At 59.4% G+C, this 22,502-nt stretch overlaps 1 protein-coding gene across 2 annotated transcripts; it reads right to left on the bottom strand.

The window, feature by feature from the left end:
- Positions 1-409: 409 nt before the first annotated feature.
- Positions 410-19,350, bottom strand: STXBP1 (syntaxin binding protein 1). Of its 2 annotated transcripts, XM_061479676.1 has the most exons (20): positions 19,206-19,350; positions 10,809-10,858; positions 10,548-10,629; positions 9,881-9,957; positions 9,618-9,696; positions 9,424-9,527; positions 8,204-8,352; positions 7,753-7,837; positions 7,442-7,572; positions 6,806-6,913; positions 6,663-6,723; positions 6,165-6,230; positions 5,940-6,020; positions 5,695-5,833; positions 5,362-5,471; positions 5,116-5,217; positions 3,763-3,848; positions 2,771-2,925; positions 1,791-1,914; positions 410-719 (listed from the first exon to the last, which is right to left on the bottom strand). In XM_061479676.1, the coding sequence occupies exons 1-19, from the start codon at positions 19,240-19,242 to the stop codon at positions 1,805-1,807; spliced, it is 1,812 nt and encodes a 603-aa protein (XP_061335660.1). In that variant the 5' UTR covers positions 19,243-19,350; the 3' UTR covers positions 410-719; positions 1,791-1,804. The 2 variants fall into 2 exon arrangements, with proteins under 2 accessions (XP_061335660.1, XP_061335661.1); XM_061479677.1 differs by lacking the exon at positions 1,791-1,914.
- Positions 19,351-22,502: the final 3,152 nt, after the last annotated feature.

Below are 22,502 nucleotides of genomic sequence, written 5' to 3'. Positions count from 1 at the left end.
TTCTATATATATAGAGAAAGTCCCAGAGAAGGGGGGGCTGCAGCAGGGCAGAGGAGCAGCCATACAAGCAAACAGGCCCCATCTCCAGGTTTTGACCATTTTGGTCCCTTTTCACATGGGAATTGCCACAGCGTGAAGCATCTCGGGTGCAGCCTGATTACCACCTCCCCGCCCTCCATGCCAGATGCTGGCGAGCACATCTGGCAGGAGCACCCACCACCCCGTAACAGGAAGGGACAGGCAGAGGCTGGAGCCATGGGGGGGTGTTCACCCATTATCCATCCGCATGGAACCACATTCCCTGGAGGAGCGTTGGGATAAAGGCCAGCAATGGGCTGATGGGGCGCTCAGTGACGAGCTCCTGGGCGCTCCCAATAGCTGCAGCTACAAATAGAGAGAGAATTGGTGCTCTTTTCCTCTTTTCAACGCAACGCATCGGGTTTAATGTGTTCCTTTTGGGCTGTTGTCCCCTCCCTGTGGATAAAATGAGATTGGGAAAGCGCTGGGAGGGGAATGGGGGGGGAATCAACACAAGAACAAGATCAAAAGCGGGGCCGGGGCCGGGTGCTGCTTGCACCCAGGGGGAAGGTTGGATTCGGCATCGAGTGGTGGCGGCGGCGGCGGCAGCGCTTCCTTTTAACTGCTGCTTTCCTCCTCTGTCTTATTGAGTTTCTTCAGCGTGTCCAGCAGTTTCTGTGGGGTGAGGATGTGCGTGGACCCTGCAGGGCAGAAGAAATGGAGCGGGAGCATCAGTGATGGCTTTGGGATGCTCCAGTGACGCCCCGGTTCATGTCCGCGCTGTCCCCGGTCCCGTCCCCCCGCCCCAAGCGAGGCCTTACCTGGTGGCCACAGCCCCGCACGCCAGTGGAAATGCTTGCGAGGAAATGTATGTCTTGGGAAGGGTATAATGGGAAAGGAATGGCAAAGGAGATGTGGAAGGGGTGCATGGAGCAGGGTGGGATGAGGCAGGGGCTGGGGGTGACTGTGAAGCAGGGTTATGGTCAGTGGAGATGCTCCTGGACACTTTGGGGATGCCAAAAAGCCACAAGGGATGAGGGCAGGCAGCACAAACGGATCTTCTCCAGCCCCCAGGCTCTTCCCCTGCCTGCACAGAGCATCCTTGGGTCAAAGGGGTGTCTGGGAAGGGAATGGGTGGGAGAGGAGGAGGTAAAGGGCTCTTGCCTTTCGCTGCCCTTGCAGCCTGCCTGGATCCGTGCACACCAGCACATGGCTCATGGGAATGCCATGATGGCCTCACCGGCAGCCTTGGAAAAGGGACCACAAGAGCAAACCTGAACTTTCCCATCAGGATTTCAGCTCCATCACACCCTGGAGCTGGGAGCAGGGGGGTCATGGCAGCACCCAGTTATTGCTGGAAGGGATGAGAGGGGCCGGAGCCAAGACAAGCAACCAGGCTCTGCCCTGGGCACTGAACCTCCAGCCCCAGTGCTGGATGTGGGACGTGGGCAGCATCCCGGGATGCTCCATACCCCTGTCTGACCCTGCGATGCTGCTGCTGGACCCTGACCCACCACCCCCAGCCCCTCCAGCCCTGGCAAAGGGGGAGCTCATGGCATGAAGGAGCCGGCCAGGACCGGCCAAGAGACATGGCAGAGGGATGATGGAGCGGCGCTGGATGCTTTTCCACCCGGTAGGAGGAACTTGCAAGCATTTTCCTATCGGAGAACGAAACAAACGAACCCCCCAGTAATAATAATTAAAGAAAGGAGGAATCAAAGAAAACCCTTCAGGGAGGAAGAGTTTCTTTTTCATCAGTAAGCTGCCTTTACTTGGTTTCTTTGGCTCACTCCATTGCTGGAGCCTGATCCTCAAATGATACCCTAGTGGAGTCCCTGAAGTCGGGGTGCCTCAGGTCCATGAGAAATTTGGTGGGAGTGAGAATGTGAGTAGAACCTGCAGGAGAACAGAGCGGGGCTGACGGCTGCGCCCGGGCCCCCCCACACCCTGCGCCGGCGTGAGGAGAGGAAGGACGCGGCTGCCACCCGGAGCATCGCAGGCGCATGCAGGGGATGGTCCCCAGAGAGAGGTGGGATGTGATGGGCAGCGGTGCTGGGTCCCGGGGGGCTGCGGGAGGTGATGGAGAGGGGGCTCCTGCTCCCAAGGGAATACAAGGAGAGGGATGAGATGCCGGCAAGAGGCTCTGCACCTCTGAGGTGGTGAGGGGCTCCTGCCCCACAAGATGTGTATCCAGCCGTGCTTCCCTGGCGGAATTTCAAGGGACCTAAAGCTCCTTGCTAACATCTGGCAGGAATTCCACCGTGTCCTCCACGCCTGACCCACGGCTCCTCCAGGAGCTGAACACACATCCTGTCCCACAGGTGTTGCAATGGGAAAACGCACTTCCTGATGCACTGCACATGCAGCGTGTGTGCAACCCGAAAATGCATCTCTTGCTGCCCACACAGTGCCCATCGTGGTCACTGCGTGCAGTTGCACACCCCTATTGCACGTTTCCTCCCTGGAACAACCCCACTGCCGATGGCGCAATGGGGCTGACAGGAGCAATGCAAGCTGCAAAACCCCCTTCCCATTCACCCAGCTCTGCTTGACCAAAACCAGCCGGGCAGAGGAAAACTGGGAGCCAAGGCAGTCCCTGGGGAGGAAGGACAGAGGGGCGACACCGGGCGGCAGGAGGAACCCTTTCCGCAGCATTCCAGCTCCCACAGTGCTGTGGAGGCAGGAACAGGCGGGATGGAGGAGGTGGGATGAGCAGCCAGCGCGGCGGGCGCAGGGACAGGGCCCCACTCACCTATTAGCACTTCCCACTTGCCGCTGGCTTGTGTCACCTCGTAGGCGCAGCGCATCTCGTTCATGCTCACACCGCCCAGGATGAAGATAATGAGGCGGGGACCACTCCGGTACTCGCCAGGGGCCTTGTTCTTGTGCCAGTGGCCATAGCGGGCACTAAAGGGAGGAAGAGGAGGGTGAAGGATGGGCATAAAGCATCCCAGAACCCCAGGATCCCCCCATGTGCTGGGCTGCACCCCCATGGTGTGAGCAGCAGCTCGGGGAGGGGATCCTGCCCCTCTGCTGTGCTCTGGGGAGACCCCCCCCCGAGTCCTGATCCAGCTCTGGGGCAGCAGCACAAGAGGGACGTGGAGCTGTTGGAGAGAGGCCAGAGGAGGCCATGGAGATGCTGCGAGGGCTGGAGCAGCTCTGCTCTGGAGCCAGGCTGAGAGAGCTGGGCTGGGGCAGCCTGGAGAAGAGAAGGCTCCTGAAGGGGAGACCTGAGAGCAGCTCCAGTGCCTGAAGGGGCTGCAGGAAAGCTGGAGAGGGGCTTGGGACAAGGGATGTAGGGACAGGCCAAGGGGAATGGCTTTAACCTGCCAGAGGGGAGACTGAGATGAGCTCTTAGGCAGAAGCTCTTCCCTGTGAGGGTGCTGAGGCGCTGGCACAGGGTGCCCAGAGAAGCTGTGGCTGCCCCATCCCTGGCAGTGTTCAAGGCCAGGTTGGACACAGGGGCTTGGAGCAAGCTGCTCTAGTGGAAGGTGTCCCTGCCCGTGGCAGGGGTTGGAGCTGGAGGAGCTTTAAGGTCCCTTCCAACACAAACCAGTCTGATTCCACAGTTATGTCCCAAGCTGCTGTCAGAGCACGTTCAGCCACAAGTGCTGCTGCACAGAGGGAAACTGAGGCACAGGATGCCTGAATGAGCGCAGAGCAGCTCACAGATGCACAGACGAGGGCTGGATGCTGTCAGTGATGCAGGGATCTGTGTCTGGGAGCAGGGGGTTCGGTACCCACCTGACAGCAGTGGTGCTGAAGGAGGCGGAGGAGCGGGTGGAGATGTATGGGTAGTGCTTGGTGTCCAGCTTGTCATCAATAGCATCCTGTGGGCAGAGAGATGGGGTCAGAGAGGGGCAGGCGTGAACCCAAGAGGCCCTCCATAGCACTGCATCTGACAGGATTGGCCCATTTACGTCAGGATTCATTTGCATATATTTGCATAGGCTGAATTAATGGGACAATTTGCCTGTGTTCCTGTCATAGGGGGCACTTAGGGTGAGAAGGGTGATGTGATGCTGTGGGGCAGCACAGGCTGCAGCACAGGGTAGGATTCCCCCCAGAGTAAGGGCCCTGCTCCTGCTTTACTCAGTGGTGATTATGGAGCTGGTGAGGTGATGCTGCCTTCTGCAGTCCCCTCTGGTCCTGAAGATGAGGTTTAGGGATTCCCTGGGCACGAAGCCACCCCAGAGGGCTTCCAGGTGAGCTTTTATGGGCTTGTGGGAATTGCTGGAGCTGCAGCACTGCTTGCTGGTGGTGCCTGGGAGCAGAGGTGGCACTGACTGCATGGATGGGCCCTTCCCTATAGGGGGGCTATAAGGATGCTGGGGAGGGACTCTTCATTAGGGACTGTAGTGATAGGACAAGGGGTAACGGGTTAAAACTGAAACAGGGGAAGTTTAGATTGGATATAAGGAGGAAATTCTTTCCTGTGAGGGTGGTGAGGCACTGGAATGGGTTGCCCAGGGAAGCTGTGAATGCTCCATCCCTGGCAGTGTTCAAGGCCAGGCTGGACAGAGCCTTGGGTGCCATGGTTTAGTGTGAGGTGTCCCTGCCCATGGCAGGGGGGGTTGGAACTGGGTGATCTTAAGGTCCTTTCCAACCCAAACTGTTCTATGATTCAGTGATTCTATTCTATTCCCCAAATGTGGCTCCAGGGTCTGTGCCTCATCAAGTGGGATCCGTCCATGCTGGGGAGCAGTTCTGGTGCCTGGGGTCCCCTGGCCATGTCCAGGGGCAGCTCCTGATGGGGCCATGCCTGTTCCTTGCCTTGGCTGGGACACCCCTCTGATAATGCCACCCAACCGTGCCCATTATGGCACACAAGCAGCAAATAGGGCATGGAGCAGGGTGCCCAGAGAAGCTGTGGCTGCCCCATCCCTGGCAGTGTTCAAGGCCAGGTTGGACACAGGGGCTTGGAGCAAGCTGCTCTAGTGGAAGGTGTCCCTGCCCGTGGCAGGGGTTGGAGCCGGAGGAGCTTTAAGGTCCCTTCCAACCCAAACCAGGCTGATTCCATGGAGAGGTCATGGTCCTCTGCAGCCCCTTCCCGGGCGGTGCTGAGGCTCCTGCTCCATCCCTGTCCTTGCTGCTCACCTCCATGATGTCCTTGATGACCGGGGTCCATCGGGAGAGCTGGTAGGTCTGCTCGCTGATCCGCTCCTTCCGCTCCGGCTTGCTCCGGCGGCGCAGGGTGGACTGGGCAGAGGGAGAACACAGACACCCTGAGACTGGTGCGGGACCTCACAGGGGTGCTGGGGGTACCCCATAGGATAGGCACATCCCAAAGCACGCCGGGGGCCGCGCAAGGAGGACCACGGGCAGCAGGAGGCGGACACTCACGTCTGTGATGATGGGCACCCCGAGGTGGGCCATGTTGGTGATGATCTCGCTGTCCTCAGCTGGGATCTGAGCGTGCTGGATCAGCTTGTTCAGGTTTTCCTCAGTGATACCTGGAAATGAAACAGGGAGATGGTGTCCTCCTGAGAAACACCTCCCCATGAGGGACACAGCCCCTCCACTGCCACCCCAGGACAGTGGGACCGGTGGTGGTTGGGGATATGGGGCCTCTCCCTCCAGCATGAGCCTTGTAAAGGGTGACAGAAGCTTTTCCATGTGGCTTATGTTGGTTGAACCCTGAGCTGCTCGCCACCACTGTCCATGTGTCCTCCTCACCATTCTTCAGGAAGATGTAGAGCAAGATGATGCGGATCTTGTCATAGGTGCTGACATTCCCATCCAGCAGGATGGGGACAATGGCCCTCATGGGGTCCTTGATCTTCTCTCCTTCCGCATCGGTGCCCATGGCCAGGTCCTGCAGATAACACACAGCATCCCTCAGCCCACGGCTCAGTGCTGAGCTGCGGGGCAGGAGCTCCCAGCTCCAGTTGTCCCCACTGGGGATGTGGGGCTGGTGGTACCTGTTCGACTCGGCACAGCTTGTCCACCGTGCCCTGGTAGTGCTTCATGCAGTCCTCAGCCAGGTGAAGGTGGGTTGAGTACTGGGGAGACACGAGTCCTGTGGTCACCACCAGCGAAGGGTCCCCATGCCACCACCCCAAGCCCCTGCCTATGGCCAGGGACCCTGCGGGGAGAGCCTGCTCCATAGACGGGCTCTCTGCATGGACATCCCACCCTCCTCGTACCTTGCTGAGCTCCTTCTGGTACTGCGGCATCTTCTTCAGCATCTGGGACAGGTCTCTCATGGTGGTCTGCAAGGGAAGGAGCCACGGTCACTCACCCTGGGGGACCAGGAGCAGGGAGGGGGTGACCTGCCATTGGCAGCTCCGCAAACTGCAGTGATGGGGGGAGAACCCCCCTGAGGACCCTCCTCTGCCCCCCAAGTGTGCTTGGTTGAGGCTGAGATGGAGCTTCCAGCTTCTGGCCACTTTTACATCCTGTTTTCACCACGGCCCCCTCACTGCCACCAGCTCAGGGAACCAGAGGCACCCACATGGCCCTCATACCAGGGGCAAACTGACCCCAAAGTCACCTCCTTCCTCCAAACCTAGGACCCGGGTCCAGCACCCCAGAGCCATCTCCCCCCGTCAGGAGACCTGAGCACCCTTTGCAGAGGTCCCCATCGGGTGTCCCCCAGGAGACCCCCATGTGCCCGTTGCCAGCTTGGCGGATGCAGTTGTCACCTTATCGCCTGTGTTCATCCTCTTGCTGGAAGAAAACTCCTTCAGGGACCGGGTCACCTCCCTGGGGAGAGGAGGACAGCGCTGTCAGGGAGCAGGGACACCAACAGGGCTGTGTGGCAATGCCAGCAAGCAGGGACACTCACTGCGACACCTCGGCGATGTGCTTATGGCGCAGGGTGACCCACAGGTCGTCATCCTCATCCAGGAGAACCTCCTTAATCCGGGCTTCCCCAATGCCACTGGTCTCGTACCTGGGAAGAGGACAGGGAGCATCACAGTGGGGCCTGTAGGGATGTGATGTCCCCTTGGTGCCTGGGCTCAAAGGAGGTGGGGGACCAGGGTGCCCAGAGAAGCTGTGGCTGCCCCATCCCTGGCAGTGCTCAAGGCCAGGTTGGACACAGGGGCTTGGAGCAAGCTGCTCTAGTGGAAGGTGTCCCTGCCCGTGGCAGGGGTTGGAGCCGGAGGAGCTTTAAGGTCCCTTCCAAACCAAACCATGCCATGACTCTATGACATGGGGCTCTTCTTGGCTCTGGGGTGAAGTTGCTTCAACTCAGTTTCACATCTCCCCTTCAGCTGCTAAACATTAGGAAGAAGCCATGGGTTGAAGGCAAGAAAAGCCCCTTTTGCATCACTGCCACCCATCATTCCCTGCCATGCTGCAGGCGGGAATGGTTTCCCCCAACCAATGGCTTGTGACGGATGGAGGGATGAGCATCCCACTGCCCCTCATGCCCAGGGTGGGACCATGGGGACTCTGGGGCCAGCAGCACTGCACTCACTTGTAGACATCATTCTCGATGGGCAGCAGGTCGTAGCTCATGGCTTGGAAAGTCAGTTCATGGAGCACCGGGGACGCAGGGTCAAAGCCACGGTCCAGGATGAGAAGCTGGGAACGAGCCTTGTCTGGACCCTGCAGAACGGGGGGAACCATCAGCAGTGGGGCCAGGGGCTCCTCCAGCCCCACAGGCAGTTGGGGGATGCCAGGGACACTTTGGGGTCCCCACTTGGGGTCTGTGACTGCGACTGAGAGCTCCAGTGGGACTTTAGGAGTGAAGCATCACCCGAGCATCCTCCCCTCGTCCCTGCTCACCTCACCCATGGTGGGGTCATCAGCTTTGTAAGCATCCAGCTTGTCCTGGATGAGCTGTGCCAGCATGGCGTTGTCCTTGTAATCCCTGCGGGAAGCAGAGGGAGAGGTCAGCTCCCGGGGGCAGTGGCATGGGATGGGGAGGAGATGCTGGTTTCCCTTTGCTCATGGGAGAGGAGGCACCTCAGCGAGTTTTGTTGCCTAATCCCACCTCCCCTTGGAGTGCTCCACTTGGGTTTTAGGATCCCAACCCATCTCCAAGAGCATCCTTAAGTCTGTGGCACTTTTACACTGAGCACTGCATCCCCATCTCCTCCATCCCCACACTGTCCTTAGCCACATCCATGTCCCACGCTCAGCATGGCCCCAGCTCCGCTGTGCTGGGGATGAGGACGTGTCCCCATGTCCATAGGGGGTGCAGGGGCACAGGGGGTGCAGTGGGTGCTGTCCTTACCCCCGGTACCGCACAGCCGGGTACTCCTTCAGCGTGGCGCAGAGCGTGGCGATCTGCTCCGCCAGGCGCTCCAGGATCGGGTTCTTCATCTGCGCCTTGTGTGGGCTGTAGAAGCTCTGGAAGGAATCAGCTGAATCCAGGGAGTAAACCTGGAGGAGCAGCAGGAGCGGGGTCAGAGCGGGGGGGAGCAGCCCCGGTGGGTTTGGGAACTGGATTTAACCCCAGCTGAGCTCAGGGATGCTCGGAGCATCCTTTGGGCTTTCTGTGGTCCCCGGGGTCTTCCCCAGCTCCGTGGCATGGTCCTTACCCACACGCAACGTGAGCAGAGGCATTCCCACAGCACTCGTTTGCCCCAAGCAGGGGCAGAGACCTGGGGACACGCTGCTCCCCTGGTAAAGACCAGAAGCCAGTTTGGCTGCGTGTAGAGATCACAGAACCAGCCAGGTTGGAAAAGGCCTTTAAGCCCATCCAGTCCAACCGTTCCCAGCACTGCCAAGGCCACCACTGACCCATGGCACTGAGGCCTCGTCTCCACGCTGTGTGAACACTTGCAGGGACGGTGACTGCAGCCCTGCCCTGGGCAGCCTGTTCCAATGCCTGAGCACCCCCTGGGGCAGGAATTGTTCCTCAGCTCCATCTAAACCTGCCCTGGGGCAGCTTGAGGCCGTTTCCTCTTGTCCCATCCCTTGTTCCTTGGGAGCAGAGCCCAGCCCCTCCTGGCTCCATCCTCCTGTCAGGCACTTGTAGGCAGCAATCAGGTCCCCCTTGAGCCTTCTCTTCTCCACACTGAACCCCCCAGGTCCCTCAGCCCTTCCCCATCACACTTGTGCTCCAGGCCCTGCACCAGCTCCGTTGCCCTTCTCTGGCCCTGCTTCAGCACCTCAATGTCTCTCTTGCAGTGAGGGGCCCAGAACTGGACAAGCCAGGAGCTCATCTTCCACCCGCTGTCCCCCCCCAAACACTGAAGGGTGAATGGCACCAGCAGGTCCAGCACCATCTGTCCCTGCAGTCCCCCTCATCGCATCCACTCACCCAGGCGGGCTGGCTCCCTGCTAAATCCCCAACAGGGATCAACAGCCCCGGCAAGTAATCAAAGCAGACAGGGAGGAAGGGCTGAGCAGGGGCTGAGGAGCCAGCCTGGGGTGTGAGGCTGTGACACAGACCCTGAGGGGCTGGAGGAAGAGCGTGAGCATCCCCTGGCTGCCCCATCCCGGCCTCACCTGGGACTCGGAAGGGAGGAAGGCAATGTTGATCTCCGTCAGGGTCTTGATGACCTTGGCAGCACGGGATTTCACCAGCTCATTGAAGAGGGCATCGGGGCAGGCTGTGAGGGGAGGGAGAGGAGGAGCTCAGCATCCCAGCATCCCTGCATGCCTTTAGTGCCAGGGACCTTCCCTCCCCTCCGGGTACTCACAGTCAGTGAAGAAGACATGGGCAGCTCTGTACTTGGAGGTGGGGGGATCCTTGAAGTCGTTGATGAGGGAGTGGATGGACTGCAAGAGAGGAGGGACCGGCTGTGCTGGGCACGGGGATGGCACCAGCATCCTCCCTCCCAGCATGAGGCATGCTCCAAGCCTCTGCTCCATTGCACCATAGGCCTCGCTGGAGCCAAGATGCTCCCTATGGGCCCCACGTGGGCAACCCACTGCCTCCCCCAGCCCCACACTGTGTATTCACCTTCTCGGAGGGGGTGATGAGGTACACGGCCTCCAGGCTGGGCAGCGGCTCCCGGCGCTTGTTGATGTCTTCCACAACTGGAGAGGGGGAAAACAAGGACCATGGCAGGGATGGGCGAGGGCAGGAGCTGTTGGACATCCCACCGGCCCTGCAACACCCCTCACCACTGCCCACCCAGGAGTCCCAACCCCTGGGGCTGTGTGGAGGTACTGGTAAGCAGTGGATTTGTCTGTGTGCTCCCATCCTGCTGTTGCTTTGGGTTATTCTCACATCCCTCACCCGGAGGGGACCGGCCGGGGCAGGTGATGCTTCTGTGGTACCCAGGCTGGGGCAAAACCTCCCAGTGCACAGCCTAGGGTGTTCTGCTGCTTTCTGAGTGCTGCAGGGAGCTATTTAGAAGATAACACCTTGTCTCCTCCTCAGACTGAGATACCACCAGGGAATGAGGTGTCTGGGCTCCTCCAGCCCCAGTGGGTAAGGAGGGAGGCTGTGAACCTGGCACCAGGACAGTGGTCCATGAGCAATGGGAGGTAGCACGGCTCCATCCCAAGTGGGATGGGCATGGATGGACTGGCTTGTGCCAGCCTGGAGATGTCTCTGCAGGCCCAAGAGGGAGGTTTTGCCTTTCCCACAGTGAGGTTTGCTGGGCTGGGAGCTGGTTACTCACTTGTTATGCCCTCGGTCATGATGTCGGTCATCTTGCAGCAGGAGGAGAGCATCCGCATGCTGAGCTGGTCCACCACCAGCACCTGCAGAGAGGGCTGTGAGCTGGGGCACTGGGGGCAGCCACAAGCTCCCCTTTCCCATCCCTTCCCCATCTTTGTCCCATTCCTTCCTCATCCCTTGCCCATCCTCAGGGGCTCCCTGCCTCAACCTACTCCCTGCTTCCTCCTCCTGTCCTCTCCCCCTTGCAGGGGTTGATGCTCACCTTCCATTCTCCCTTCTTCTTCACTTTCCGGATCACATCGTGCATAATCTCTGCAAGGAAAGGAGCACAGGGCAGGGTGAGCACCCCAAGCCCCCACTTTTGCACCCCAGGACCTGCTGACAGCAGCATGGGAGGCGCTGAACCCCCAACCCATGGTGAGCCCCACTCCCCAGCACCTTTCCTAGGGATGGGGCAGGAGATGGGGATGGGTTTGGGGTACCCAGGGAGGGCTGATCACCCCCAGCCCTGTTTCTATCTCATCTGGCACTAACAGCAGAGCCCACAGCAAGTGGGGAGCTATGGGATCACTGTGGGGGGGTCCCACCCCCCTCCATATCTCAGCCCTAATCTGAAGCACCAGGAAAACAACAAGGGCTTAAGAGCTCCTTTTAGAAACAAGACTCAAGCGGCCTCAGCCTGGTCCTTGTAATCCCCCAAATCCCATTTCACCTCCTGCGCTGGCCGGGTTTATGCAACCAACAGGGACAGCAGCAGCCGGGGGTCCCCCCGCACCCCTCGGCCCTATGGCCACCCTGCACCTATACACCATGGGGTGCCGGTGGGGCTGCTCCCTGTGGGGCTCAGGTTAAGGCCATGTGAGGAGTGGGGTGCAGTGGGTGTCCCTTGTGGGGCTGGACTGGGGGATAGGGGGTTTCAAGCCTTGCTAGAATCAGTATTTGCCCTCCTGCCAGACACATGTGCTGCAAAACATCTGCACTGCGGGGTCCCTGAAGGTCCCTTTTGTACCCCGGTGTGTGAAGCATCACCCCTCGCACAGCAGGGATGTGCTGGGAACTGCCCCGCCGATCCTAAGGGAGAATCTGCATCCGTGTCCTCCCCGTGGTGCTTGTCCCTGGCTTTCTGCCCTGGAGGGCTTTGCTCTGAGCCTCTGCTTCCAGGACCAGGGAGTGAAATGCCCAGTTAAAACCCAGCTAAGGAATGTTTCTATGCTATTAAACACGTGCTATGTGCAGCCCACTATTGAGGTGTCACTGCCTTGGGTCCCCCGGTAAAGCTCTTTTTGGGTTTATAAAGTGTCTGCCCCCTTCTTCCAGTCTCTTTGGGGGGGAGCAAGCAAGCGGCTGCGTGGTTCTGAGTTACCCCCAGGGATAAACCATGACACAAAGCTTTTGGAGGCAGCCGCTGCACATCATCTCCTTCCCAGTGACGTCTGCCTATGGGATGCTCCAGAAGGATGCTGGCCATCAACCTGGAGTCCTGCCTGCCCTTGGTCACATCCTTTAGCCTTTCCATCAGTAAAGGGGCTGCATGGCCATGGAAAGAGGATGGAGCTGGGCACAGCTGGGGTGGGAAAAGCTGCTGCCTGCACCTGTATGTGCTGCCCTTCTGAATCCAGGTCATCCACACAGCAAAAACGTGGAACAGGAATTGCTCTCCCCATAGGCAGGAGCCTGGCCCCATCCCGCGCTCTGGTCCTTCACTGGTGCAGGAGCACGGTCGGGAAGCAGGGATGCCAGCCAGAGCATCCCTCCTCTTCCTTCCATTACTCACATTTGGCTCCTTCCCCGGAGCAAGGCTCCAGGAATAACAGAGCTGTTTACAGGCAGCTCCAACCCTCCATCCCATCCCAACAACCTCAACTGCAAAGTATGTGGAGTGAAGCACAGGGGCCATGGTGGTGCCCCACGGATAGAGACCAGGGTCAGGGTCTGGCTGTCAAAAGACTTCCTGCCCCTGTGATGGCTTTGCTCTAGGGCTGGGAGGGGAAGGAAAGAAGGAAGGAGGTTGGGAAAGAGCATTGTGGGGCCCACTGGTGCAAAGGCTCCATTGCTGAAGCAAGAGGGGACAGCCCAGGATATGGGAGCCCCAGAGGTGGCACAGAAAGGGTGGAATGTGGGAATTCTGGGGTGCAAAGGAGATGGAGGAGTGTGCAGCCTATCCCTGGGGCTGTTCTGGCTCATGTGGCTGCTGGCACTGGAGTGGGGATGGGATGCTGGGCAGGACGTGAGCACTGCTCACACCATGGGGAGGAGCGTGGAGGTACCCAGGCATCTCCGTACAAGGACCCTGCATCTCCTGCTGGGTGGGAGATGAGCACATGGGGATGGATGTGGCACCAAGGGCTTGGCCAAGGCCAGATGTGAGAAGATACCAGACCTGTCCTTGAGCAGGGCAGTTCCTAAGCAGCACCTCTGGCACAAGCACATCCAGCCAGGAGAAAGGATGCCAGCACATACTTTGCTGTTGATGTCTTGATGCTATCAAGGATGAGCGATGCCAGGGAGAGCATCCTTAAGCCAATTCTTTATGGCCCCTTCCAACCCTAACCATTCTGTGATCCAATTCCACACTCAAGAGAAGTTATAGGACGAGCAAGAGACCCTTCCATTCCCTGAGGTCCTCAAGTCAAGCCTGGCCACCTCTTGTGAACCATCAGCCTGGCACCAGGACAGTGGTCCATGAGCAACATGAGGTTCCCACATTAGCAGGTCAGATGTTGCCATCAATGTCCCCAGGTGGTCTGGCCAGCCAGGGCTGTGGGACTCTAGCATCAGTGGGTGATGCTCACAGCCAAGCTTTTCACCTTCACCAGGGGAAAAAATGCATATGTGCATCTCATCCAGTGCCTTCAACACTTGGCTTGTCTGGACCTACCACACTGCATCTGATTCCTTCAGGTTGGAATGATTTTAGTTCCAATATCTACCGAGAACACACAATACAGACGGCTCTGGACTTATCCTCCAATGCAGAGACAACATCAGTGCCTATGGACAAGGAAGCACATCCCATCTGCCAACGGAGGACCGTGACACGTGGCATGGAAATGACCCACTGCATCATTTCCAAGCAGGGCCAGAAGGTGGTGACACGGTGGCCTAGTAGGACCTGAGCCTATACATCACTCCAAGAGGCTTAGCCCATGGTATTTATAGCAAGCTGGCTGGGCAACATGTCTCCAACTGGTTGTGGGGGAAGAGGAACCAACCCTGCCATTGTCTGTGCCCACACAAAGCCTGTGCTGAGATGGACTCATCTGGGACGCCCCAAGCCCGTTATCCTGCTTCAGAAAGAGCCTGGAACCCAGTGAGCAGCCCTGACCTCCACCAGTGGTGGAAGCAGTGGAACCACATCCACCAGGAGCACCATGATGGGTGAGGGATGCTGCAGGCAGGGACCACAGGAGCCCAGAGTGAGGTTTGCTCAAGACCTACTTCTCCTCTAAGCTGTCACGCTGCATCTCCAAGAGGAACATGTTTGGTTTGGGTTGACTTGGCAACTGCTTTTTGCTGGTTCATTAACTAATTGCTTAAGACAGTGTGAATGTTGCATAGACATAACCACGACTGAATGTAGTGGAGCACGGATCTGAGCATCCTCAGCAGGGATCTCAAGGTGTCAGCGCTCCACCCTCAAGCAGTCCCCAGTAAACCAGGCTCCATGGAGCAGAGGATGGCAGGAAGGCCATCAACCCCATTGAGGATGCACAGGATAACTTCACTTACAGGAGGCAAAGCCTGGCTGGTGTCCTTCAGTGCAGGTAAGAGCCACCTCAGGGATGCTTTGAGTCTGGAGAACACTGTGTCCATAACACAAGGCTCAAATATCTCCCCTGCAGCACTCTGTGTCCTCAACACCTTGCTGGAGGACATGTTCCTCACGTGGGAACCTGACAATGATGCAGCCCAGGTGCCATCCAGCTCCAGTAAGTCCAGAACCACCCAGGCTCGGCTTCACCCTTTCCTCCCCAGCCGAGGATGAGGCGATCTTTGCTATTTTCACCCACGTTGCTCCTTTTCCTATTTGCTCTGCCCTTGTGAAGGATGCACCAAAGCCATGGGAAACCTGCAGAGCCCAGAGAGGACAACAGGGACCTGGAGGTCATGAAGTCAGTAACACAGCCAGAAGGGAGGAAGGGAAATGGAATGCACGATCACTGCTGTGAATGGCTCTCGCTGCCTGCACTGGAGAACTGCGGTGACATTCACAAGGGTCTCCCTGTGGGACCACTCCTGGCACTGATTCCTCAGGTGTGCACAAGGATATGGGAGTTGAGCAGGTCTGGGTCGAATCAATGGGGCACAGAGCACATCAGCTCCCTTCTGAAGGCATCACCATTCAGTAATGCTTGTCCTCTTCCACCGGGTGATTCCATCCCTGGAGGAGTTGCTGTACCTGGATGCTTTGTGCCAAGAGGAGCTGCAGCAGGACAGCACACACGGGGTGTCAACCTGGAGGGGATGTGACCCCCTCCCAGGGGTAAGTCACCCTTTCCTATGTGTGTGACCATGACTTTCTGAGCTGGTTCTTCTCTGCCTTGAACCAAGAGGGTCCAGGTGATGTGTGGCAAGGTCCTGATGATCTCTGCTGCTCCCTTAGGGACACAACTGATGGGCTCCATCAGTGACCCTACAGCACACGTGTGTGTACACGTTCATATGGGAAACACAGAAGCCCCTACGTTAATGCATCTCCGGCTCCATCTATTTTTGCACTCTCCAAAGCACAAGAGCCAAGTCCCTTCCCGCACCGTGAGTTGGTGGACGCAGCATCTGCTTCTCAGCGTGCAACCAAAAGCCATGTGACAGTGATTCTCTTTTTAACCGTGTTGGTTTTGTGGGAAGAGGGAAGGAATCTCTCCTGGGATGCTTTTCCTCAGAGGTGCAGGGGAATCAGACTCTTCTCCCTTCTTTTTAGAGGGAAAGAGTCCAAGTTCCTTTCAACTTTCTTGCACAGGCAGACACCGGTGGGTGGATGTGATGCCAAAGTGAGGTTTGTCATTCCTGGTACCCTTCCATGGTCATGCGTGGGCAAGTATCCCTCAGCCCTCCTTCCTTCCCTGCCCTTGGGACCCCCCGGAGCTGGGCACTGGGAGGCTGGGCTGCCCAGGAAGAGACTGGCTTCAGCTTCAGGGTCTGCTCCCACCCATAGGGGACAGGGCACAGAGACCACCATGTGCAGGCAGGAGCATGCAATGTGCATCCCTGCGATGGTCCCACCAGCAGCAGCCAGCCCTGTGCCCTCTGCTGCCTCCTCTCCATTGCCAGACCTGGCTCAGGGGCAGCACACAAGCCTTGAGCTGGGCATGGAGTATCCTCCATGGGCAGCATCTGTGCCCTTAGCACAGGGGTGGTGGGAGCTACAGGGTGCCCCATGCATCCTGGGGGAATGACACACCAGCAACTGGCAGTGGGTCCCCATGGCCCCTGCCTATGCCTCACCCCTGTCCCTGGAGGTGCAGCACCTCATGTGCAGCTCAGAAGGAGCCAGATTCCACAAGTCATCACGTCCCATTGTGGACCCCTGAGAGGTTCAGATGGGGACACTGGGTGGCACCATGCGGCTGTTACATGGGTGCTGCGGGCCCATCAGACCTCATCCAGGTAGGATTTAACCATGGGGCTCCTCGGTGGGGCTCTGGCAGGCAGCACTCCAGCACAGGAGGCTGTAGAGCAAGGATGCTCCGCAGGAAGACCAGCTCCTGTCCTGGGGGAAAGGTGTTTTCCTGCTGTCTCCAGAAGGGAGCAGGGTTCTCCCTTATCCCAGGGCTGCTCTGCTTCTCCCATCTGTCCATGACAGCATCGTGAGCAAAAGGAAGAAGCCTTGGGGAGGTTTCTCTGCTCTTGCAGGGGCCCGGGGGGGGGTCAGATCCATTGTGGGCATCACTCCAGCTGCGTGTCTTGCACCAGCCCATGGCGGTGGCAGGCACCGTGCGGGTGTCACCCCTGCAGCAGGCCCGGCTTGGTGATGGTTCAGTGAAGTAAAACCCAGCCGCCTCCTCCTCCTCCTCCTCTCCACTGCAGGGTGCTGCAGGAGAGCAGGGACCAGCCTGGGCAGGGGAAGCTCAGAGCAAGGAGGTGCAAGGAGGCCCTGAGGCAAGAGAGGATGGGGAATGTGAATGTGATAGGGAGTAGAGGAAGATGTGGGGATGGGGGGGCTAGGAACAGGGATCAGCTCCATGCTTGGATGAGGTTTTGCAAACCAGAAGCAGAGCAAAGGGACTGGCTCTCCAGTGGGGTCCTTGGGAGGTGGCTGCAGAGGGAGCAGAAGCACAACAGGAGGACCTGGTCCTTGGGCATCGCACTCAGCTCTGACCCCAGCTGAAGGAAAGCAAGTCCTGAAGGGATGCAGCCATCCCTGATGGATGCTGCGGGGAGGTGCAGGGACACCCCCAGCCCGCACCCCATGGCTCTATGCGGGGGGACAATCTGATTCTGCCCATCTCCTGCAACACTCACCCACCTCATCTCCCTTCCCACCTCTTCAGGGGCCTCCAAACCCTGCTGTGGCACCAGCTGGTCAGAGGAATAATCCGGGTCTGGAGGGAAGCCAGGGCAGAATGCAGTGACGGAGGGGGGGCCTGGCAGAGCGAGCCATGACAACACGGCAGCATCCATCCAGCTTTCCTTCCCTCTGTCCATGGGGGAGATACCCTGCCCTGGGGGTCAGCCCCAGGCTTGGACCTCTTGCTCCTTAGGAGCATCTTCTACAGGAAAACCTTTGGGAATCCCTTTAGAGCAGGCTGGTGCAGTGGGGGAGAGCCGTGTGCCATCCGCATTGGTGCCCAGTGGGGGAGGTCCTGGTACCCTGCTCCTGACTCCAGCTGAAAACAGCACCTCAAGGCAGGCACGGACCCACCAAGGCCAGGAGCTTCCCATGGGAGCCCAAGGAGGGGTGGGAAGGCTGGAGCCCGCAGGGTGCTCCTCAGGGGCCCTGTCGCTCACTCCTCTGCAGCATTTTCCCTGCACATCCCTGCTCCCTCCTTCCCAACACCCCCGCTTCCCTGATGCCCAGCTCCCAGTTGTCACTTCCAGTCTGGAATGAGATTTTTCAGGGAAGCACAGAGCAGTTTGTTACCCTGAAGGGGAGGATGGAGGCAGATTTCCATGATGTGTGTGTGTGTGTTGCTCTCCCCCAGCCTATTCCAGCGCAGAGACAATGAATGGAATAAGGGATGTGCAGAGGAGCTGGTCCCTGTCCCCTCTTTCAGGAGGGCACTGGGAGACCTGGACGGGGCCTGGGAGCGGGTGGATGGCAGGAGGTTAGGGGACCCCTCCAAAAGCAAACCCAGCAAAGAGCCAACCTCCCTCCTCCCCAAAGCTCATCCTGCAGCAGCGAAACAACCCTTCCCTCGCCTTTTCCCTTTGCTTTTCCAGCCGGATGGGCTCAGACCCCCAGCGCAGCACCCCAGGGTGACGATGATGAGGAGGGAACGGCTCAACCCCCCCATCCTTGAGGCAGGGTGATGCATGGGAACAAAGCAGGGCCATCCATCCAGGGGGATCCCCCCCCCCCTCCCCTTTCCCATCGCATCACCACCCACCCGATCACACCACCAGCCCCGGCTGCACCATCCGCATCCCCACCGCGGGGATGTCACCCACAGCCACACACATACAACACATACACCCCCCCCCCCCGATTACACCCCAAATACCGCCCCCCCATCCCCAAAAACACAGGAATCCGGGCCCGGCTGCCACGGAAATAAATCCCGCAGGAGGCGCGGGGAGGGACGAGAGCGGCTTTTCATGGCTGCGGGGAGCACGGGGAAGTTTCACCGGTTCCTGCCCTTTCTCCTCTCGGTTTCAGCCCAATTTACGTATAAATAAATACGGGGGGGGTCGCTTTAATTTGCCCTTTGGAAGGGACCCCCCATTCCCCCCCCCCCCCGCTTCCAGCCTGGAGCGTTTTGGGACCCCCCCCTCTCCTCCCCCCCAAATGGAGACGTTGCAAACAGCGGCTGCAGGAAGGAAGCGATCGCGGGGCCCGGAACCGCCGCAGGACCGGGACCCGAGGGGCAATGCCCGTGGGAAAGGGGGATTTAGGGGGTTAAAGGGGGAATGGGGGGGGCGCATCCCGCCCCCGGGAACAAGGAAGCGGAGCCGCGGCCGGGAAAACACCGATATCCATAAGGAAAACCGCTGGAAGCGGGCTCGCTGCGGACAAAGCGAGAGGCCTGAAGCAACGGCCCCCCCCCGGCCCTGCTCAGACCCCCCCCAAGAGGGGGGCGAGCGGCTTTTCCCCATCATGCGATCGCCCCTCGGCCTTTAGGAGCTTGGGGGGGGGGGGGGGGGAGCAGATTCAAGCGCCTTTCGCTTCCCTCTTCCCCCACCCTCCGTTTCCCACCCCCCCCTTGTCCCCTCCCCTCAGCACTGCAGAAAAACCCCAAAACCCCCCAAAATGAATAAAAACGGGGGGGGGGCAGCAAACCCCAATCGCACCGGGCCGCCCTGTCCCCATGTCCTGCCGCCTGCCCCATGGGGGGGTCCCCTGTGTGCACACCCCCCCCCCCCCAAGGCGCTGATGCCGTCCCGAAGGTCCACAGTGCGCACCCGCAGCATCCCCCCCCCCCCCGCGGTAAAAGGGGGGGTCCTGAACCCCGTTATTGTGACACCCCCACCCCCCCCGCGGCGGACCGGACGCGGATCTTACTTTCTCCCACCACAGCCTTGAGTCCGATGGGGGCCATGGCTCCGGGGGGGGGGGGTGCAGCGGCTGGGGCTGGGGGATGGATGTGGGGGGGGACCCGCACGCACCGGAGCCGGGTGAGGCTGCGGGTGGCTGCGGCGGGAGGGGGGGGGAGAGCGGGGAGAGGGGGGGGGAGAGAGGGGAAGGGGCGGGGCTTAGCTGACCGCGCGCGCGGGGGGCGGGACCTGCGTCACTTGGCCCCGCCCCTCGCTCGCCGCAGCGGAGCGCCCCCTGGGGCCGGCACAGAGAACAACAACGCGAACCGGGGTGGGGGAAAGCAGGGGACTGGGGAAGGAGGGGATGGGAGCACACGGCTGGAGATGAGGGGACGTGCCCGGGTGTGTGCACCATGGAGCCACGGGGTGGTTTGGGTTGAAGGGACCTTAAAGCTCCTCCAGCTCCAACCCCTGCCACGGGCAGGGACACCTTCCACTAGAGCAGCTTGCTCCAAGCCCCTGTGTCTAACCTGGCCTTGAACACTGCCAGGGATGGGGCAGCCACAGCTTCTCTGGGCACCCTGTGCCAGTGCCTCAGCACCCTCCCAGGGAAGAGCTTCTGCCTAAGAGCTCATCTCAGTCTCCCCTCTGGCAGGTTAAAGCCATTCCCCTTGGCCTGTCCCTACATCCCTTGTCCCAAGCCCCTCTCCAGGTTTCCTGCAGCCCCTTCAGGCACTTGAGCTGCTCTCAGGTCTCCCCTTCAGGAGCCTTCTCTTCTCCAGGCTGCCCCAGCCCAGCTCTCTCAGCCTGGCTCCAGAGCAGAGCTGCTCCAGCCCTCACAGCACCTCCATGGCATCCTCTGGACCCTATATCTATATATCTATATAGATGTATCTATACTTATATATCTATACCTATGTATCTATACCTGTATATCTACATCTATATCCATATACATAATTTATATTAATTTTTAATATATATATGTATGTATGTGTGTCTATGTATGCCCATACGGATATGCTCACCACATCACTTAGAAATGAAGCAGGATGCGGGGCCACAGGACAGCAAAGGCGGGTCCATGGGGACGGGACTGGGATGAGGTCCCGTGCTCCATCCCAGCCACGCGCATTCCCAGCAGCCCTGCGCTGTGCAGACGCGCGTCTGGATCCTTTGCTGTAAAACCTGTTCTCTCCAATGCTTCCTTTCAGCTCAGCTGGAGTGGAGTTTGTCAGAGCCCTGGACTCGGTGCCAAGCGCAGGCTATAAATACAGCAGCTATTTAAGAGCGAGGTATTTATTTGGCTTTCCCAGCGCCCCGTCAGTCTTCCTGTGAGGACGAGCATCGCTTGTGTGGGGCAAGGATACAGCACGTGTAGGGAACAGGGGCCGTCTGCTGGGGGTCCCGTGATGGGGGTCCCTTCCTCAGGGATGCTTGGCCTGGGCACATGGCGGGGATGTGGTTGCTGCTCCCCTCGCTCTATCCTGTACTGGGTTGGTCCAAGTGATGTGAAGTGGGGTCTGGCGGGTGGGAGCTCTGCAGGGAGCAGCACTGATGGTGTGGGGTTTAACCCTGCCTAAGCGATGGATGGAGCTGGGATGGGAGACAAGGGTGGGTCTCAGGGGCAAGAGGTTGGAGGGAGCCAGTTTCCTGACAGACAAGTTTGAGGATGTTTGTGGCACTGAGGGGATGATGGAGGAGACACTTTAGCCCTGGGGCCACATCCTGACCCCTCCTTGCTGATCCTCTCCTAAGGCATCCGGGCCTCAGAATGTGTCCCAAGGGAAGGTGGCTGCAGGGCCACCCATTACTTTCATCCCCATGAGTGGAGTTAACAATCCCCAAGTGCTCCTGCTGGAGGCAGTGAGGGTGATGATTGCTCTGGGGGCGAGCAGGGCCCAGGCGTTGTGCTTTGGGTTTTCCCAGCTGTTCCCATTGCTCAGACATAGGCTTCATTTCCTTTCCCCAGTGCAAATGCCCCAGCAGTGGCTGCAGTGACCTAGCACCAGGCCTTGTGTGATGCGATGCCCCATCCCTGCCCTGGGTCTGGAAGTGGGGCAGGACCCACAGGTCAGAAGCCCACACTGCACAGTAAGAGGCAGAGCCAGGGCTGCATCCTGGCCTGATCCATGCCAGGAATAACCCCCAGAGGCCAAAAGGGTGAGACCATCATTCCCACAGCATCCTGCAAGCATGCCATTCCCCATTCCCATGCCACATTCCCATGTACATGCCATTCCCATTCCCATTCCCACAGACGTGCCCCTTGCCGGTGTCCATTCAAACATCCCATGATCCTGGTGCCAGCACCCCATGCTGGTGCCTGTGCCCATGCCTGTGTCTGTGCCTGTTCCCACACCTCCTGCCCATGCTGGTGCCGCTGCCCAAGGCAGACAGGCTCTTTGCCATGCCCATGCCATGCTGGTGCCCATTCCTGCACACCCTGCCCATGCCAGTGCCTGTCCCCAGACCCCATGCTGGTGTCCATGCTTGTGCCCATTCCCACATTCCATGCCATGCTGGTAACTGTCCCCAGACCCATGCCATGCCGGTGTCCATGCTGCTTCCCATTCCCGTGCTTCATGCCTATGTCAGTGCCCGTCCCCACACCTCATTCCGGTGTCCATGCCCATGCCATGCTGGCTCCCATTCCCATGCCCCATGCCCATGCCCATGATATGCTGGTGCCTATCCCCAGACCCCATGCCACTGTCCATGCCATGCTGGCTCCCATTCCCACGCCCTATGGCATTCCAGAGCCTGCCCCCAGACCCATGCCGTGCCAGTGTCCATGCTGCTTCCCATTCCCACACTTCATGCCTATGCCAGGGCTCATGCTGGTGCTTATGCCGGTGCCCATGCCCATGCCCACACCCCATTCCAGTGTCCATGCCATGCCGGTGTCCATGCCCATGCCATGCTGGCTCCCATTTCCACGGCCCATACCCGTGCCCATGCTGTGCCGGCGCAGTCAATGCTGTCGCACCCTCCGCAGTCTCCCTGCCTGCAGGCTCCCAGTTATCCCAGTCGCCACCAGCAGAGGGAAATGCTGATCCAGGAGAGGGAAATGCTGATTCAGGAAAGGGGAATGCTGATCCACAGCACTCACCTGCTCCACCCGTGCCCGGGTTAGCGCAGCGGCTGCGGTCCGGCAGGTGGGTGCTGGCCCATGAAGGGCTGTGCCCCCCAAGTGCTCACCCCGACCCTGTGCTGCCCCACAGCCCCTGGCACTGGCTTTGCAGGGTCCCCAGGTGCCCCCCCCCCCCCCCCCCCCCCCCCCCCCAGGCAAGGCAGGGATTTGAGCTGCTCCCTCCATCCCGTT

This window comes from Pezoporus flaviventris, unplaced genomic scaffold, assembly GCF_033815535.1.
Source record: "Pezoporus flaviventris isolate CSIRO_AGI_PZ_B2104156 unplaced genomic scaffold, CSIRO_AGI_Pfla_v1 ptg000154l, whole genome shotgun sequence".
NCBI lineage: Eukaryota > Metazoa > Chordata > Aves > Psittaciformes > Psittacidae > Pezoporus > Pezoporus flaviventris.
This window is presented reverse-complemented; position numbering and strand designations above follow the sequence as displayed.